The following is a 21,077-nucleotide window of genomic DNA, read 5'->3' on the forward strand; positions in this document are numbered from 1 at the left end:
AAAATCTCCTACTTATGGAGAGAATTGGCTAATAAACACGTGGTTGAGCGTGATATCGTGATTGATCACCTCACACACTTGTAGGATTTTTGTGAGCAGTTGTTGAACATTGATGATGTTATTTTGGATGTAGAAATGGTGAATGCCACTTTGAACTTACCCACCAAGTCTCACCTTGATTTCCACACCTCGGTGAATTTATTTGGGGGGGTGGTAGCAGACTCTTAGTGTTGTGGAGATGGACAGCCTCTTACTACAAGAAGAGAAACAGACTTGGAGAAATGTTGCTAGGGGGTCAAGGGATGTTGCCATGCTCTCTAAATATAAGGGCAAGGGCAAAGCAAATTAGTTTGTTAAAAATCAGCAAAAGTATGATTCGGTACAACAATCAAACAAAGGTTGCCCAAGAGTCAAAGAAGACAAAGAAAAAGAGGAAATACCACTATTGCAAGAAACCAAGACATTACATTGATGAATATAGGAAAAGGTTGGCCAAGGAGAAGAAAAAGGACTCTAGTTTGGTTGTTTAAGAGACATCCGCTACTTGGTCCTCGAATGAGGATGCCACAATCAACTTTATAGAGAAAGACTATGCTTGGTATTGCCTTTGGACACATTAGACAAGAAAACAAAAGTCCATTTGTGCACACTCACATTGCCATAAGAGTTAGGTAAAAGAACCACGTACTCCAAAGAAACCAATCATCAAGATTGCAAGAAGTTCAACAAGAAAATAAACAGTAGTTCATGTACTAGAAATCTCAGAGTTGGCCTCTTTATGTTAGGCTAAAAGTGGCCCAATGCATCATGATTAGTATGATTTCGTTCTTTCTATCATTGTTGCCTTGGACTAAGAAGTCCCTTTTGGAATTGGTCCAGCCTATCAGATTTATGCTGTGGAAAAAGAAAGGCAATCGTTTGGGGCAGGTGTGGATCTCTTGGCAGCATGTGACCACTCCGAAAAGGATGGGGGGTGTAGCTTTGTTGGATGTTAATTTGCATATGGCGGCTTTGAGGCTGTCCCTTTTGCAGAGTCTATGTATTCAGTGTCATCCTTGGTCAGATATTGCCGATTTTCTTCATAGAAAAGACTGGCATCTCTCACGGAAGCACGGTTATTCATGGTTCCTGGTGGCATGCACTTAATTCTATGAGGTCCATAAAGGTCTCTCAGTCTTTTCTCCTTTCTCATCTAATTCCTTCATGGCAGGGGATGCTTCGTTTTGCTGTTTGGCGTCCTTCGGATATTCGTAAGGGAGAAAATTCATTGCAAGGAGAAATACTGGCTTCCTCAAGGTTGTCGGATTGGCCACACAAAGATTTGCAGCGAGATAAGTTTAATCGGATGGCTAGGTTAGGGTTGAAGACAGTCTGTGATGGGGTTATTCTGGGGCAGCCCCGCCTTTATTCTTTTAGGCGTATTTGTCAGTACTTTAGGGGGCCTCGTGGATATAGGGACATTTGGTCGTCAATACAAGATTGTCTTCAGAGGTTCTCTCCTTTGCTTGCGTTACAGCCATTGCATCCATGGCGGGACTGGAAGTTTGTGCTTCCTGATGACTTTCAGAAAAGGTCAGCGAATCAGATATATCATCAGATGGTGGAAGCTAAAAGATGGGTCACAGGGAAGGTTAATAAGTACTGGCATCTCAGGGATAGCAAAAAGAAGTGGCGGGATAGATTTATCTAGCTTTGGAAGTCTAAGGTTCCATTTCAGGGTAAAGTGTTCATGTGGAGGCTGCTCATTGGGGGTCTTCCAACGGGAGAAGTACTCCGTGCTCGAACGATCTCTGCAGGCCGCTGTGTTTTGTGTACTACATGCGATGAGACATTGCTTCACCTCTTTGTCTCTTTCCCTGTTGCGAGATAGATCCGGAATTTCATTTCCCGTGTGTGATTCTCAGTGTCCCAACACCGCATACCAGTTCGTTCATGGATTATGGGAAATATGTCCTCTATGCCCTCCTTGTCTTCTGTTGTTCCTGCCTATTCCATTTTCGTAGATGGACAGCCCTGTGGCACATATGGCGTACTCAGCCTTTATTTTTGATTTGGCATCGGACATCCATAAGCATGTGGCTCGTGTGCGTGGATTGGTCTTATGGCAAATAACTTCTATGATGTCAGCAGACCTAGTCCTTCCGAACATTGTTCCTCCCTGGCTGGCGATTATTTGCTCTACTCCAACCGTTCTTTCTGTCTGATTTATTTGAATTGGTCATGTAATAGGTTGTTCTGAGAAGCCTGCTCACATCTTGTAAATTTCTACAGTGACAGTGTGAGAGAGATTGAGTATGCTGACTTGTTGGTCTGATGTAATAGCATGTAAGAGATACAGCGAGAATGTTGACCTGATGGTCTCGTGTAAATATTTACTACTTAATTCGATTATCTTTACGAAAAAAATAAAATAAACAGTGGTTGTATCAATTGGAAGACTCAAGGAAAAACAAGAGTTATTGTGACATTAACGTGACATTTAATGTCATGTTAAGGTCACAAATATTGAATGTGACATTAAAGTGACATTTAATGTGACATTAAGGTAAATCTAGGGGAACATGCACGAGAATGACCGTCCGGGCTCTTGGGCGCCCGAACGGGGTTAAGGGGAGCCTAGAGAGTAAGAGAGTCCAAGAATAGTAGGACTCAAGAAAAGTGGATGGCTGGCAGAGGAAACGGGGAGAGAGGTGCCAGCACTTATCTAGGCGTGGTTGGGAGGAGAAGAATCTCTCGTGCTCAGAGAGGTTTCATCGTTTTTCTATCTTTTCCGAAGCCATCTTTCATTGGTTTCATCGTTTTTCTGTCTTTTCCGAAGCCATCTTTCATTGGTATCAGAGCAGTGTGGATTCCTGGAGATTTTCAACAAAAGGGCAGCGACGGACCCGTAAAGCCAGAAGTGCCTGCGATCTATTCAGTTGACAGTCGACGGGCAGCGACGGACCCATAAAGCTGTTGGTCAAACGTCGAGTGCCCTGCTATCTATTTAATTGACAGTCGACAGACCGTGAGCTGCTGGTCAAACGCTACGTGACACGTCACGAAAAACTTGACGTGACGTGTAATTTTGGTCACGTAACGTATCGAAAGGATAGTTTTTTTTTTCACGCCTGTTTGAAAACGCGTAAGCTGATCGTGGGCCATCGAATCCTGGCCACGCTTGTCTGTGAATGCCCTCCATGAACACACCAACAAAACTCGCATCCTTCTCCTTTTCACGGGCTGAAGTTGAAGTTATTTTCTGATACGTGTTTGATCAGTCGACTGCGTGTTCGGAATTCTTCTTTTCAGCCTCGACTGTATTTATATCACAAATACAGGTTCAGCAGAAGCAAATTCAGAAAAAGGACATTGATGGTCTGCATGATTATTAAAGAAGGGAGCTGAATACTAGTCGTTCTGCAAAGAAGCTCCATTTTCTGCGTGACCGACTTTGTTCGGGCGATAAAATTTGTTCCTTACTCTTCGGGTTTCTTTCCAAACCAGCAACCACTGCCTGCCATTAAAATCAAGGAAGTACTTTACTTTGTATGCAAATTTCTTATCTTTGCTTTCCAATTCCAGTGTATTAATCGCAGAAAAAGGGAAAGAGAAAGTAATGGAAGGTTCTAGTTCTGGGGACCACCTTATGGTAGATCCCCAGGAACCAAAAATGCAAGAAGAACAGTGGGAAGAATTTTTTTGCTACACGAGAGCAATTTGATGATCTTACTGCTCGTGTGCAAGCTCAGGGGGTTCAAATGGAATTTTTAACTCAAACACTCACTGAAATAAAATCTCAATTAACTTTATTGTTGGAAAGAGATAAAAATAAGATAGAAACCTTGGATGTCCCATCTTCATCGAAAGATTTAGATGTGACTATGCGAGATCCTAAGGAACCCCAACCTTACCATAAATTGAGGGATAATCCGGTTCTAAAGGATATGAAACCACCTCAATTTTACGGGGAGGAAAAAGATAGAAATAAAGACACAATCTTTAATTTCCTCCAAAAATGGGAAGATTTACATAAACTAAAAAAATACTCCACCACATCTCCAAGCATTGGAGGCTAGTTTAACTTTGGGGCCCAAAGCATATAAGTGGTGGCGAACTTTAAAGGAGGCGAATAAAATACCTGAAACCTGGGCTCAATTTGAATCTGTCTTTTTGAAAGAATTCCTTCCTGAAAATGAAATGGAAAGAAATTGGGAAGATTGGGATTATGTTAGACAAAAGGGACGACCCCTGCTGACATATCTGGAGGATTATCGTGAGATAATCCTCAAATTGGAAGGAATAGATGAATTCCAAAAAACAAGAGGATTCATTAGGAGACTAGATAAAGCCTGTAAAAAGGAAGTAAAACGGAGTTTACCTAAGACGCTGGAAGAAGCAATTAAATTTGCATTAATTCATGAAGATAGTATGTGTTCAGGTACACTCACTAGTCTCACCGATACGGAGCCCAAGTCTAAGGAATTGGAAACCTCAAAATTTGTGGGCAAATTTAAAAGGAAAATGCCATTTTTTAAGAGTAAAAAACAACCTTTTGAAAAGAAACCATATATGAGGCCAAAGTTAAGTCCTGATGACTTTGATAAGGCCAAAAAAGAAAAGTTGTGTTTCAATTGCCTATCCCCTAACCATGCTGCTTGGAATTGCTCTCAAAAGAAAAAGGGGGAAGACAAAGGAAATGATAAGGACAAGGGCAAGGGAAAAGAAAAACAAATCCATGTAGTGCAGACCTTAGAATTAAAGGGCCATGAAAAGTACAAATCTTTAGAGGTCTTGCACATGGATGTACAACATAAGTGTTGTATGTCAACTTCTATGTGGCAGCCTACTTTTGGGCCACATGATTTACTTAGAGTACATGGATTGATAGCTGGAAAGAGGGTTAGAGTCATGATTGATGACTCTGCCACACATAATTTTATAAATTATGCACTTGCCAAAAAATTGAAACTTCCTTAACAAAAGAGTGGGCATCAATATGTTGTTCGTATGATGCAAGGCCAAGACAATAAAATATGGGATACAATGGTATCCAATTTGGAAATTGAAATTCAAGGATATAAAGATAAACTTGATTTCCAAATAATGAACATGGAAAGAGCTGATATTGCTCTAGGGAGGGAGTGGCTATGGGGATTGGAACCATCCTTAAAACGTAGTTACCATCATAATACTCTGGAATTTGAAAGGGATGGTAAAACTTTTGTCATTCAAGGTGAACATGAAGTATTTGATAATCCTTTGCTGTGTTCTACTGAAGTTCAAAAGCTGATAAAGAAGGAAGTTTGTGAGGTATATATGTTATGGTCTCTTCTTGTACAGAACACTTTTATTTTTTGTAATATAAAGAAACAATTTTCTTATGTTTGTGAGTTGAATGTTAATAATGAATTAAGTAGTTTGTTAGATGATTTTAAAGATGTGTTTCCTTCTGATTTACCAAGTGGCCTTCCCCCAGATAGGGATGATATAAATCACCCAATTGATATAAATAAGAATACACACCCTATTTCTAAACCACCGTATAGGTTAAGTGAAACACAGCATCAAGAAGTTGAAAGACAAATTAAGGATTACCTGGATAAAGGGTTTATTCAACCCAGTAATTCACCTTGGGCTTCACCAATTTTATTGGTAAAGAAAAAAGATGGTTCTATGCGACTTTGTGTTGACTATAGAGCACTTAATAAAATAACGGTGAAGAATAAATTTCCTATGCCTAGAATGGAAGATCTTTTTGATCAATTACAAGGGGCAAAATTCTTCACAAAGATAGATTTAAGATCAGGTTATCACCAAGTAAGAATTAAGGCACAAGATGTTCCCAAGACAGCATTTCGTACTAGATACGGGCATTATGATTTTTTGGTGATGCCTTTTGGCCTCACTAATGCACCGGCTACCTTTATGAAGCTGATAAATAGTGTTTTACGGCCCTATCTAGGACATTTTGTAGTAGTCTTCTTGGATGATATCTTGATCTTTAGTAAATCAAGAGAAGAACATTTCGAACACTTACAATTAGTATTCCAACTGTTAAGAACGCATTCTCTTTATGCAAAGAAAACTAAATGTGAATTCTTTGCACAAGAGGTCAAATATTTGGGGCATATTATCTCGAAAGAGGGAATCAACATGGATCCAGAAAAAGTAAGGGCAATTATTGAATGGCCACCTCCAAGGAACCTGGAAGAGCTGTAGATCTTTCTAGGTTTATCTGGATTTTATCGTAGATTTATTCGAGATTATGCCAAAAATAGCTGTTCCAATGACAGACCAACTTAAAGGGAAAGGAAAAAGTTTTAATTGGGAAACAGACCAAAATGAAAGTTTTCAAAAACTTAAGGTAGCTATTGCTACAGCTCCAGTACTATTAATAGTGGATCCCAATAAACCATTTGTGGTTGAAGCTAATGCCAGTGATAAGGCAATAGGCACGGTCTTATTACAAGAAGGTCGACCAGTTGCTTTTGAAAGCAAGAAATTAGACCGTGCAAAACAGAATTATTCTGTTTATGAGAGGGAGCTGTATGCAATAATACATGCAATGAAGAAATGGAGGCACTATTTGTATGGTGCCAAACTCTTGATTTTATCGGATCATGAAAGCATTAAGTGGCTTAATGATCAACCGGATTTACACGGGCGTAAAGCCAGATGGGCCGAACTCCTCCAAGAGTTCGACTATGAGATAAGATATAGAAAAGGAAAGTATAATATAGTAGCTGATGCACTCAGCAGAATGCCCATCATTAATGAATTGAGTTTTACTCAGTTCACTTCCAACTTGCTTGAATCTTTAAAAGGGAAATGCCAGGTTGATCTGGTATATTCCAACATATGGGAAGCAATAAGAAATGGGGATCCAAATGAAAGTGCTTCTACTGAGGAAGGAATATCTGAGAATGTTCAACAAGGAAATGGAGCATCAGGGATTGCTCAAACTGGATTCAAGTGGAAGAATTTTACCATTGATAATGGTTATTTACTCTACAAGGGTAGGGTATGTGTCCCAAAAGATACAGAAATAAGGCGCCAGATACTCTTTGAGTGTCATGATACCCCTAGCGCGGGACATCCAGGAGTTAATAAGACTTATAGTCTTATTAAAAGGCAGTTCTATTGGCCTGGAATGAATAAGGACGTCCTTGACTATGTGGTCAAATGTAATAAATGCCAGGTTAATAAAGCTGAAAGATTAAAAATGGGAGGACTTCTCCATCCACTAGAGATTCCTTCGGGAAAATGGGAGAGTATCTCCATGGACTTTATTGTTGCTTTACCTAGAACACAGAGGGGGCACGACTTTGTGTGGGTAATTGTGGATAGGTTAACCAAAATGGCTAGGTTCATTCCAACTTCAACTGATGTTAAAACACCAGAATTGGCTAGATTGTTCGTAGAGAACATATACCGATTGTATGGCCTTCCGGGAAATATAGTTTCTGATCGGGATAGGAAATTTAATAGTCATTTTTGGCGTGCGGTATTTAGGAAATTGGATACTAAACTTAGCATGAGTACGGCGGATCACCCGCAAACAGATAGGCAAACTGAAAGGGTTAACTAAATTCTTGAAGATATGCTTAGGGCATATGTAAGTAAAAGGCAAACTAATTGGGAAGAGTATTTACCGATAGTAGAGTTTGCATATAACAGTGCCAAGCACTCTTCCACTGGATATAGTCCATTTATGTTAATGTATGGGTTTCAGCCCAGAGCTCCTTTTGCAGTAGGACTGCATAAGGAAAAGGTTCAGGCAGCTAAAGACTTTTTGGAGGATATGAATAGTATGTTAAAATTTGCTCAAGAAAATATTAAAAAGGTTCAAAATCGAGCTACAGCATATGCAGATCCTCACCGAAGAGACATCTCCTTTGAAGAAGGAGAATTGGTCTATCTTAAGGTGCCTGAACAAACTAAAACTATGAAAAAGGGACAATGTCCAAAGCTTTCACCAAGGTATTGTGGTCCTTTCATAACACTTAAAAAGGTGGGAGAATTGGCTTACAAGCTCCAACTACCTGCTGGTAGTAAAATACATCCAGTTTTTCATGTAAGTAAATTAAGGAAGAAGCTGGGTGATTTGGATAATCTAATCTTAAATGATGATATTGAGGAGCTATTCAATGACCAATCTAATCCACATGAACCAGAAAAAATATTAAATGTTCGTAATAGACGAACAAGGAATACTATTTATCAGGAATGTTTGGTTAAGTGGAAAGATTGTTCGGAAGAAAGCTCAACATGGGAGCGAGTAAGTACTTTAAAGAAAAGGTTTCCCGATTTACAGTTAGACCTTCCAAGTATCGTTTTCGAGGACGAAACCGATTCTTAAGGGGAAGGAAATGTGACATTAAAAGTGACATTTAATGTCACGTTAAGGTCACAAATATTGAATGTGACATTAAAGTGACATTTAATGTGACATTAAGGTAAATCTAGGGGAATATGCACGAGAATGACCGTCCGGGCTCTTGGGCGCCCGAACGGGGTTAAGGGGAGCCTAGAGAGTAAAAGAGTCCAAGAATAGTAGGACTCAAGAAAAGTGGACGGCTGGTAGAGGAAACGGGGAGAGAGGTGCCAGCACTTATCTAGGCGTGGTTGGGAGGAGAAGAATCTCTCGTGCTCAGAGAGGTTTCATCGTTTTTCTATCTTTTCCGAAGCCATCTTTCAGTTATACTTGATAAAAATAGATAAGGAAATAATGAACCATGCTAAAATGATTGTAGGTACAAGAGGTACAAAAAACTACCAAGAACAATCGGATGAAAGATGAGCCAAGACCAAAGAGACTCTAAAGCATGAGCTTGAGTGTAACCAGTCTTGCTTTTGTGGATGGATGGTAAATCCTTGATTACAACTTAATTACATTAGAAAGCAATTAATGCAAATCTGAAAATAGAAATTTACCTACTGATCTTGGACAATGCACATCCGATTGTTCCTAAAATTGGCTCTCCTTTCAGTATTTCCTTAGCTTTATTGAACAAAAAGTTGATTTGGAATGGGATTCTCTTGATCCCCTTTGAAATCCAAACTCCCCTTGCTGTCCAGACCAGCAAGTCTTCAATCTGATTTGTCCCTTGATTTGGGCACTTAATTGGCCTTCACTCACTTCATAGACGATGGAAATGCCCCAAATTCAATAGCTGGCTAGTCCTCCACCTGAATTTAGTTGAAATTCACCTTCAGGTTTGTTGAATCCAAGTCTTGGAGCTTCTAATTCTTGGCACGCTTCCCAAGGCTGTTGGGAAACCCTAATTTTTGTTGTAAATGAGGGTTTGCAGCAGAGAAATTTACAATTTCTCAGCCCCCAAGGGTCCAAATGCTGAGATCTTTGGAGCAAGGCTGTGAAATGGTTGAGAGATGAGAGAGAAAGTTGTAGAGAGAGAAAATTCAGAGATTTGTCGCGAAGAATGACTGAAAATCAGTCAAATGCAGGTGTTGCCCTGCCACAACAGCTTGTAGATACAAAGAACTGAAGAAAATCAGTCATTTATTGCTGCTGCCTTATCTCAATAGCTTGTAGATGTTGTCACCTGCTGTTGATTGGTCTTCTCCTGCCCCTGGCTGCCTTAGAAGGTCTTACTATGGCTGCAAATCAGACCAACAGCATCTCCTCCCTCTCTCTTGTAAGTTGAATCCACTATAAATGCTTCTCTCCAGTCTCTAAAGACGTTTTTCAGTCTTGCATGGGCATTTTTGACAAGTGGCAGCCTTGCCAAATGGTTTTCAGAATTATTCATAATTAAATATTAAATTTTAGTCTTTAAATACTGAAAATCAATCTAATAATTATTTTGGTGCCCTAAAAAATAATATGACTGGCCAATAATTAAATTGGCTAGGCATTTTCCATTTCCAAGTGTCTTTGCGTCATCTTTGACTATCAGATTGGCGTTAGGTACTATTAAACACCACATCTCTAGTGTGACCAATTGATACTTATGGCAAAATGAATAACCTAGGCCAACAACCCGCACCAGATACCACCAAGTACTTGTACGGCATAACTTATAGCATTTTTTTGCCTTTGATATTCCATGATTTCTTGGAGTCTCGGGCTTGTAAAATTTACTTTAACCTCAGTTGCATCTCACATATGCAACATTTACTTAGTCATGTGATTAAAAATTAATCCACATGTTAAGTGAGATTTCAAAAATACATGTCCTCATGACAGCCCTCCCCCTTGAAATCTTTGCAATCGTTCTTGATTGCACTATCAAATGCAGTCAAAAGCAAAGTACTACACTGGAATTTCCATAGGGCATCATAGTCAACACAACATTGCGCACTGTTGTTCAACCATTCCATATGCCCAACATATGTTGAAAATTACCAGCCAACATAAGATAGCATAAGACTCACTAGGAATCTCAAAAACATTGCCAGATTATCATGTGACATGTCTATTTCTCATGAGCTCAACTCATTTGGCAAAACCAAACCATAGTATAGCGAAAACCAAGCATAAACCATGGTTGAAAACATCAATGGCATCATAATATATGCTGTTTTCCATGGAACTAGATGTAAACTATTGAAAACTGAGCATAATCTGATCATAAATTGATCACTTGCTGATCTGAGAACTGATCACAAATTGCTGCAAATGTGACTCCAAAGTGATCACAAATTCATTGGAAAAATTGACCAGCAATCAGTGCAAAAACTGATGCACAACTGATCCAAAAAGTGACCATAAATGGTTCTCAAGCCAAATAAAAAACTGAGCTGAAAATGATCAGAATTTTTGTCTCAAAATTGAAGCTAAATTCTTGCTAAATTGATCATAAGCTGATGTAAAAGTATAGTTCCAGTGCCCGAGTAAAACTCATATTCATTTGCATACATCTCACAGTGACTTGTACACTAAGTAGTGATCTCATGGCAAACATACTATTAGCACAGTACCTTGGATGCATGTTGAATACATCTGAGATCCACTACAGATGAGAGCTGTCCATAATTGGAGGAGGGGAAGTGCTACCTCCCCCTTGAGCATCAAGCAATACTTCGGACCCTTGCTCTGCTAAACTCGATGGAGCCCGAACTAAAGTCGGCTCTAATTGAAAGGCATCTAGGTAAAGTTGCAACAACTGAGGATGGTCTGCTAAGTCATCCTTTTCCATCCATTTGGCATCCATTGGTGAATAATTCTGAAATTTCACCAAGTATCTCTTGGAAACTTTACCTTTGATCTTTCTTTCCTTATGTGCCAAAATTTGCTCAAGTACCAAAATCTCTCATCTAGCTCCTCAACCTCAGGCTGAATTTTAGTAGACATATCCTCTGGCACATCACCATGAAAAGGCCTCAACAAACTGATATGAAAGGCATTGTGTATCTGCCAATGTGAAGGTAATTCCAGCCGATATGCCACATCGCTGATCTTCTCCAACACGTGGAAGGGCCCATAGTATCTCATACTCAACTTCGGATACAATCTTTCTCTTCCTTTCATCCTTTTTCAGCCTTGCCTTTTTAAAACGCAGCAATACTTAATTACCCTCTGCAAAGTGCAAAGCACGCCTATGACGATCAACTGTTCTCTTTTGCTTATCCTGTGATCTTTGAAGCTCATACTTAACCTTTTGATAAGCTGCATCCATGCTTTTCACATAGCGATCAAACCCAAAGATCTTATCTTTTGTGTGCAAAATAGGGGGTACTTTCTTACCATCCTCTACGACCTCAAATAGAGCTTTGCCCGTAGAACTATGCACTGTGTTGTTGTAAGCAAACTCAACCAAGGGCAAATACTACTCCCACTGTGTCTTGTGGTCTGAAACATAGCACCTTAAAAGATCTAACACTAAGGAATTTGCTTTCTCAAACAGACCATTTGTCTGCAGATGGAAGGATGATGAAAATTTTAGTGTGGTATCCATATTCTCAAACAAGCCCTTCCAAAATAAGCTGGTCATCCGAGGGTCTCGATTATTAATGATCAACTTTGGCATACCATGATACTTAAAGATGTGTTGCAAAAACAATTGTGCCATATGATCAATCTTTATTTTCTTGCTTACAGGAATGAAATGGGCTTGTTTGCTAAACCTGCAAATGATAGTCCATATCCCATCATTTCTTGTAGGTGTCTTAGAAAGCTAAAAAATAAAGTCCATGGCAATACTCTGCCAAGGCCTATTTGGAATAGGCCAAAGGCTGCAACAAACCGGCATATTTTGCCTATCATGCTTTACCTTCTGGCATACAATGCATGTCTTATCAAACTGTCTTACATCATGCCTCAAAGTTGGCCAATAAAAGAATGCTCCACTATCTTGACCGTGGCATCAATACCTCTGTGTCCTGTATACGGAGGAGCATGACTTTGAGTAATAACTCTAGGCCTTAACTGCTTTGTGACACATAGTCGTCCATGCATCATCAGAAATCCATCTCTTAGCACAAAGTGTTCATGCCTTTGGTCATTGTAAAGCTGATCATAAACATTAGCAAAGTCCGAATCAGCAACATATTGCTCTTTCATGGTATCCAACTCAGTGTGATAAACCATGCTGACAACTGAAATTTGTGGCTTACGTGACAGTGCATCAGCCCCAACATTCTTTTTACCATCAATATGTAACATCTAAAAATGAAACATAGAGAGAGAATTTGCCATCTCATATGCTTCTTTGACAACTTTGTCTGCGTCAGAAAGTACCTTAAAGTTTGATGGTTTGTCTTCACTGTAAAATCAGCCCCCAACAAATAATGTTTCCACGTAGATAGTGCATGAATTACAGCTAAGAGCTCTTTCTCATAGACCTGCAAATTCTTTTCTGTATCGTGGAGAATTCGGCTCTCATAAGCCAGAAGTCGCCGTCTTGCATAAGAACAACCCTAATGCTGTTACCACATGCATTACATTGAACTATGAATGACTTTCTTAGATCGGGCAACACAAGCATAGGATCTGAAGTCATCTTTTTCTTCAACTTTTCAAATGCTGAAATTTCCACTGCTGTCCATCTAAATGGCATATCTTTTTTTTGCAAGGCATGCAATGGATATGCAATTTCAGCAAACTCGCATACATCCTGTAGTAAGAACATAAACCCAAGAAGTTGTGGATCTCATGCACATTCCTCAAAGTTGGCCGTGATTGTATTGCTTCAACCTTTACAGGATTCATGTGAATACCATCATCCGATACAATATCCCAAAAAGTGGATTTCATGCAAGAAGAATTCACTTTTCTTGTTATTGATAGCTAGCCTATGGTCACGCAGTTCATTGAACACAATGTCCAAGTTTTTTCTATGCTCTGTCTCGTTCTTTGAATAGACAATCATGCCATCAAAGAAAGTGTCCACAAATTCTCTATGTGGCCTAAAGATACGATCCATCATGTGATTAAAAGTGGCAAGAACATTCGTAAGTCCAATAGGCATAATAAGAAACTCATACAATTTAAAAGATGTGCTAAAAGCTGTCTTAGGCACATCTTTTGGTCTAGTGCATATCTGATGATATCCACTTTTCAAATCTATATGGCTAAATAAGGTTTCCCCTCGCAATCTATCCATAACATCATCGATCCGAGAAATTGAAAAGCGATTCTTTATTGTGATCTTGTTCAAAGCACGATAATCAATGCACATACACCATGAACCATCCTTTTTCTGCACCAAAAGCACTGGAGAACATAAAGGATATGAGTTGGACTGAATCAACCCTTTTCCTAACAGCTCATTTACTTGACTCATAATCTCCTCTTGTTGGGTTGCACTGACTCTATAGGGTGGCTTATTAGGTGGGCTACTTCCAGGGATAAGAGCTATGCCATGATCTTTTGGCCATTTAGACGGTAGCTACCTTGGAAGTGACTGAGAGAAGCAATCAGCATACATTTTCAGAAATGACATACAATCCTTCTCTAACTTAGACATGTTTCCAACATTCTCACTATTATCTTTATCCTTAGTAAAAACCAAGTACGGTGAAAGATGATTTTTCATTACTTTGAAAATGGTAGCTGCAAATACAACAGGAATAGATTCACCTTTCAACTTTACATCAAGTGTGAGTGCCTTTTCCTTAAGCTGAATAGTGATCTTTTTTGCACGAGAATCAATCATTGCATGCATACGGTGACACCATGGCATACCAAGCAATACATCACAATCCTCAAGTGGAGCAATGAGGAACTCTTTGTTGTTCACATATCCTTGTATATGCAATCGAAGTTTTCCAATAAGTGGTGTGACGGGCTCTATATGGCCTTTACATGCCATTTCAACTTTCCCCATGGGTCCCATCTCATCCTCTCTGATGCCTAGACGGGCGGCCATGTCAATAGAGATGAAGTTGGCTCGTGTACCATTATCAAAGAAAATCAATGCATGTTGATCCCTAATTTTACCCCATGCTCTGCATAACTCAGTAGCATCATCATTGGGCTGATCACTAACAACATTGGGCACCAATCCCATTGATGTTTTCGGCTTCTTTTGTTTAGAATCTCCTTGATTTTCTGATTTTCTAGCTTGCTACCTATTGGGACAATCCCTTGCAATGTGACCCTCCTGTTCACAAATAAAACATTTATTTGCAGCCATTAATTCCCTACGTTGTGCCAATGTTTTCGAGCCATTTCTTTGTTGTTTTGGCCTCTTTTCAGGCTGATTTTCAGATCTGCCCCTTTTCTCAGCCTTACACAACTTTTTATTCAGTTTCTCCCCACTCTCTAGGAAGCCCGAATCCTTCAAATTAAGAAAGCCACTGTTTGGTGCATTATCATTAGAAATGTTTTGTCCTATTTCGTGTTTCGAGGTTTTGTTTCACATTTTGTTTGGTTAGCTACCTTGAAGTTTTGAAAATATAATTTATAATAAGTAAAATTATTGTATATTATTAATATTAGAGGAAGAAAAATAGATCCATACATGTTATAATTAGAGGAAGAAAACATGCCCATAAAATGAAAATGTTCATTCCACCTAGATCCTGGAGTCAAAAGTCAAAAGCCTAAAACCCAGAACATCCATTGCACTTACTGATTTAGAAATTAGCATTCATGACTCAGATCAAAAGATATAGACCACAACATACACATAATACATAATGTAAAGTGAAAGTAGAATTTGATGTTCATGAGTCAAAACCTTGTGAGGAGGCATTTCACTTGAGGTTAGAGGCCCAAGGTAGAGGGGAAGGTGGAGGAGTGTGGAAGAGGTGGAGGACAAAGAGAAGGAAGAGATGAGGTGGAGATAGAGGAGGATAAGGTAGAGTAGGAAAAGATGGCGGAGGAGGAAGAGGAGGTGCACGAGGAGAAGATGACAAGGTGTGCAAGGAGGACATAGAAAAAATGTGGGTTGTAATAGAAAAACAGCCCACATGTTCATTTGATGAAAGAAACTCTTTAAAAAACTTTTTCGTTTTGTGGCCTTGTTTCGCAAAATGAAACAAAGTATGAAAAGATTGAGGAGGTGATTGGGCACACAAGGAGGGTGGGAAAAATGCTAATTGTAAAAGAAAAACAGCCCCTATGTTCTTTTTAATAAAGGAAAACCTTTAAAAAATGTTTTTTTTTTTTTTTTTTGCAAAACCAAACAAAACATTTTGCATCTTTCAAGGTTTCATGCTTTGCCAGGATGAAACATGTTTTTGGTTACTGTGGTCTAGTGTGCACAGTGCTTTAAATTCACTTCTTATCCCAATGTTTTCATTAGGGTCGAGAAGTCTACTTTGTCTCAAATATTTGTGACTTATGTTCTGTCTCATGGGGTTTGTCTTTGTGCAGGTGACTGCATCTGCCTGGATTAAGGACTTCCAGGAACAAATTGAGAAAGTTCAATTTCTGAAAACTGTAATGCGCTCAACATCAGCACTGAGCAGTGGTATTGCTAGTGCCTCTAAACCTCTTTATCCACTTGGAGGTGCAGCCAAAGCTGGGGTTGCCAGTGCATTGAGGCCTGTCTCAGGTGGAACACAGGTATGAGATCATGAATCATGATAACCAAAGGTAAAACATCCATCATAAATATGCCTGTGTGTGCATGCATTGGTTTTTAAGCCTTTCAAAAGAAAACTGATGATTTTTTGTTTGGTTTTTGGGGGTGGGTCTTGGAGGGGGCAAGGGGTGTGCAGAGGGGCTAAAGTTGAGGCAGCAGTTTCTCATGAATGAAATACAGGTTTTGTTCTAAATAGAAATTTTTACCATTTCTTTTTATGGTGTTTCAGGTTGTGTTAAAACAAGCTCAAAATGTAGTACAGGCTGTTAAAAGCCGTTCATCTCGTGGATGGTCTTGTCTTAGTGCACGCCGCATTACAACTCCAAGTTTGACTGTACAAGGAACTGCAGAAATTGTGGAGGAAGTGGAAAGCAGAAATCTGACTGAATGTGGGGATTGCAATTTACTGTCTGGAGAATCAACTGAGACAAAGGAGGTTGGAGTCAATCTGCCAGAAGATGTCAGTCTAAAGATGTTTGTTGAAACTGAGGAACGAGCAGATGAGAGTTCTCCAGCAATGAGCAGTGAAGGCTCTACTTCCAAAGTTATTCATGAACAGCATGATGAACTGCATGCAAGTGCAACAAATTACAATATACCAAAGCATGCTGTTGAGTATCAAATATGGCAAGAGCTGGAACAAGAACTTGATCATGAAAGGGAACTTTGCATCCAGGAAAGACAAGAGGAAGAAGCAGCAGCGAAAGAAATAACACAGGAAGAAGAGGAGAATATAGCAGCCAAGGCTGCAGAGATTGGCAGTGATCATATTGTGACAGAGCCTGAGCACGGGAAAGGTCAAGGAAGGGAGCTCAACAGGTTTTTCCCCCCTGGTTGTATTATTCATCTGGTTCCTTTGTCTCAGGTGTGTTCAGATGGAAGAGAGAGTGCTGAAAGTGCAGCGAATGTGGAGGAAAGTTCCAGTTTACTTGTTGGGTTATTTGCAACAGACAGGTCACTTTATGGTAAGATTCGCTTATCACGTACTATGCTTAAAGATCATTACATGCCGAGCTATAAAATAATGTTAGAAACATTGATTGAAGACCTCGAACGCAAGATTTCTTTCAAACATACAGAGGTAAAGTGAAACACTCTATTTGCCACTCTTTTGAATACCATGGGGATTTTAACCCCCTGTACAGGGATGCTTTGGGCCGTTAAACTTCATGAAGCCTTGTCCCTTGCTGTTATATTTGAATCTTGTAGAGAATTTGAGAATGAATGATGGTACAGCTTTGTACTGGTTAAGTATAAACATGCAATATAGTGGCATCAAGTTGATCAATGTCACTCAATGTGGTCGCCACTCTCTTCTTCAAACTGCAAATAACTTTGTCAGGCTTATAAGGATCTTGTATTAGTTATGTTCTTAACATGCTGTTGGCATGTGTGCTCAAAAGGGCTTGTGTATAATGTCATTCACTTGGTGCTTTCAAGTGAATCTGCTCAGATGCAAAATGCATATGGTATTCTGTATCTGCGTTGCTGATTAACAAACAATGTTCTTATGAATAGCAAGCAGCTGTTAGAAAATCTGCAATACTCTATACCACATTACAGGTTACAAACATTTTTCTAATGACGCTGCCAACTGTGGATGGTAGTAACCCCTTTCTTAGGCTGCATCTGGCCTATCTGTTATTGGATATGTTGTTGGTAGGGATCTTAATCATGTGAATATGCCAAGCATATTACCTCCTCTTTTAAGTGACATCAGATGAGCAAAACATAGCAATTTTAAATGGTACAACATGCAGCCAATGCTGAGGCATTCAAATCACTAAGAGATATAATCATCTACAGTGTTTATATGGTGCTGGCAGCCCGAGATAAGTAGACCTCAAGTTGCTCTCCCACTACATCTCTAGCCATTAGCCATATGCTTTAAGTGCCAATTACATGGACAAATGTCTCAAAGTAAGATGCCTTGTTTTCAAATTGAATAGTGAAAGAGCTCTAGCTGATTTGGAGGTAGATCTGCAAGCTCAAAATGGTCATTAAGAGATATGAAGAAAGCATGTCTTAACTATATACTCGGGAACTTGGGAAATAAACCCAGTGAGAAATCAAATGGTTTCCTCTAATGTGTATTAATTGGAGGGCTCCAAACTCGGTGCAAGCGATGAAGAAAGTAATCCGGTAATGTGGAATGAAATAGCCAGAAATTCAAGTTTTCTTGCTGGACTTTATAGCTGGATATGACACTTGTATATGATAAGCTCTGTTTGTGATGAGGAAGGTGATGCAATATGTTTTGGAGGTAATTTTGCTCTTTCCTAGTGTGGAAAGACTAGTCTTCTTGCACTTTGGGAGGAGCTTGACAATAGTTTGGTAGCTCAACAATGTATTTTCATAAATGTGGTCAAAATAATTCTTTACTGAAAAACATAAGCAAAAACACAATCACTTTTTAGCATGTAGAGCAGTGCATTGAAATATAACATGATGTGAAGACAATCCCCACTATGTATAATGTGACAAAAATTTGCCAATGTGCTAGTATGAAGAAAAGGAATGTTTCACATGAACAAGTATGGAAATTTCTGCCCTACCATGTAAATATAACAATGTGTGTGAAAATATTGTAAAATGTGCCTACATTTTGATAAAGCTCTTGAAATGTTCGAGTTTGTAAGTCACAAAAGTATACCTTGTATTTAGTCAAATTTTCCAATATACCCTCCAATTTGGACAAGTTTTTAAAAAAGAATGTACCAAAATTCTCAACATAAAGCTCAAAATTTTACTAGAATTGTTTAATGGAGCTTATCTTTACTAGTTTTATGAGGTTAATTGTATTTTAGAGATACCAAGATGGGACGACTATTTTAGATAGTACTATATGTGAACATGATGCAAAAGCTTATGATGTATTGAGGCAAATGCCACTATTCTCGACCTCATTCAAAACAAGTATGAGGAAAGGGTTGTAGGCAAATGTTAAAGAGTTTTTGAAAATTATTAGGTTATTTTGTAAATTTTAAAACTTGATGAGTGTTTTGAGAATTTCCACAAACTAAAGTGGCATTTTGGCAATTATCCCTAAAGGATAATATAGCACAATTATAAGAGGTTTTTAAACTTGATTTTGAGTTTTCAACATTGGGTTAAGATGCGATTACTTCGATTAACACTAGGCACAATGAAGCTTACAAGGGTATCTTACAAGGGTGGCACATTGAGCACATCTAACAGCTCTCGTCAATGTCCGTCCACAAACTATATTCTTAGCCCAACATTGAGTCTCTAAAGATGAACTAGAAGTAGATTCTTCAGAAGTGCTTTGGTGAAGATATCTATTCCACCCTACTCTATTGGATAGTAGACCAACTTTACTATCCCATCGTTAATCAAATCACACACAGTGTGATACTAGATCTCTATATATTTGACATGTGCATGAAAAATTGGATTTTAGCAATTGTGGTTATCATATCTTAGCATAATTGGATCTTCATCCTATACTTCGATATGCCATAGAATCCTCCTTCTCAACCATATTTTTTCACATGAAACAAAAGAAGGTTCCTTGTACTTTGCTTGAGTAGAAGACAATGCCACTATTGGTTGCTTCTTACAAAACCAAGAGAGAATTTGTGAACCCAAACAAAAACAATAACTAGAGGATTCCTCTATAGAATCATTGTCTATTGTTGAGGTTGAGTCACATTCCCTACAAGAAAAGTTTTGAAAGCGCATGTGTTACCATATTCAAGAGTTCCATTCAAGTATTAAGTACTTGCACCACAACTTTTCAATGACTTTGATGGGGCTTGTTTGAAAACCTGCTCAACACCAACGACAAAACTAATATGTGGCTTGGTGTTGCACAAATAGATGAGAGTGCTAACCAACCTTCTATACCTCCCAATGCCTACTAGTGCTTTATGTATCCTAATGCATAACTTCACATTGACCTTTATAGGTGTAGCTACATCCTTGTAATCATCCATGCCAAAAGCTTTTAAGATCTCCCATGCATACTTTTTATGAGAGATGAAGTAATAAGAAGATTATCATTCAAGAAAGTTGATTGAACATCTATTTCGTAACTTAGCCACTTCTTGTGAGCAACCATTACAAGTACTATGTGAACAATGGTCATTCTAGTAGTTGAAGTGAATGATTCTTGAGAATTAAATTCTACAACTTATGAAAATCCTTATGCAACTAGATTGGCTTTGTATTGTTTTAAGCTTCCATTAGCCTTATACTTTACCCCTACACCCACTTGATGCCAATAATCTTCCTCTCTTATCTTGCCAATCCACTAGCTCCTAAGTGTCATTTCTTATTATGACATTGTGCTTAGCTTGTGTTGGAGGTTAACGGTCACTTGTGTCTAGCCACTTGCATTTACTTGTACTTACCCTTCACACTTGTACACTGCAGGTGTGGTGGCCACTCATTATTGCCATTTTGTTCTTTACTCTTTACACGACAATCAAATATGGGAAGATAGGTCGCACATTGTGATTGTTGGAGTTCCCACATATTGTGTTACTCTCTTTTGCTTGAACCTTCATAGCTCTTGCTTCTTTCTTGCTTTTGCTTGTACTTCCATTCTTGCTCCACCTTTCAATTGGTATTAGAGTGGGTAGTCTAGGAGCTTCATTGACATTTTATTCAGCTTGAGAAGAGAGCTTAACCTACAGCTTTCATGGCAGTCCCATTTTAGTCCATTTTAGGTATGCATTGGCTTCTCTATCTTTTAATACTTGTTCTAGGTTGTTAAGGAGCTCTTGTGGCTTAGTATTTTGGCCATAACTTTTGCATACAATATCGGATTGAGGTTTTCTATAGGTCAAACAAAGGGCACGACGAGAAGTACAAATGAGAAATGATAGAGTCAATTCTGTGCATTTTTCAAATCTTTGTTTTACATAGAACATAATAGTTCTAGTTTGGATACCGAGCATTTACAATTAATGTCTATATACTATTTGGGTATGCGACATGGTTATATTAGTGCTTGGCATTGTTTTTTACACTCGGATATGCTCATGTTGAGCTGTGGCTCCATACATTTAGCTTCCTTTGCTACTTCAGATACTCGAGATTTGCTCAGTTAGAGCACTTGGTATTTTTACGTAGAGCTTG

The 21,077-nt window shown here is 38.9% G+C and overlaps 1 protein-coding gene across 3 annotated transcripts in view; it reads left to right on the forward strand.

The window, feature by feature from the left end:
• The window catches only part of LOC148021425 (uncharacterized), a 64,915-nt gene extending 47,820 nt beyond the window's left edge, over positions 1-17,095 (forward strand). For all 3 annotated transcript variants that reach the window (XM_087699298.1, XM_087699296.1, XM_087699295.1), the window contains exons 7-8: positions 15,764-15,955; positions 16,204-17,095. In XM_087699298.1, coding sequence (XP_087555424.1) covers positions 15,764-15,955; positions 16,204-17,064 — 1,053 coding nt within the window. In that variant the 3' untranslated portion in view covers positions 17,065-17,095. The remainder of the gene's footprint in view (positions 1-15,763; positions 15,956-16,203) is intronic.
• Positions 17,096-21,077: the final 3,982 nt, after the last annotated feature.

Source organism: Lygodium microphyllum, chromosome 18, assembly GCF_053477565.2.
Source record: "Lygodium microphyllum isolate KBCC chromosome 18, Lygodium_microphyllum_v1.1.10, whole genome shotgun sequence".
NCBI lineage: Eukaryota > Viridiplantae > Streptophyta > Polypodiopsida > Schizaeales > Lygodiaceae > Lygodium > Lygodium microphyllum.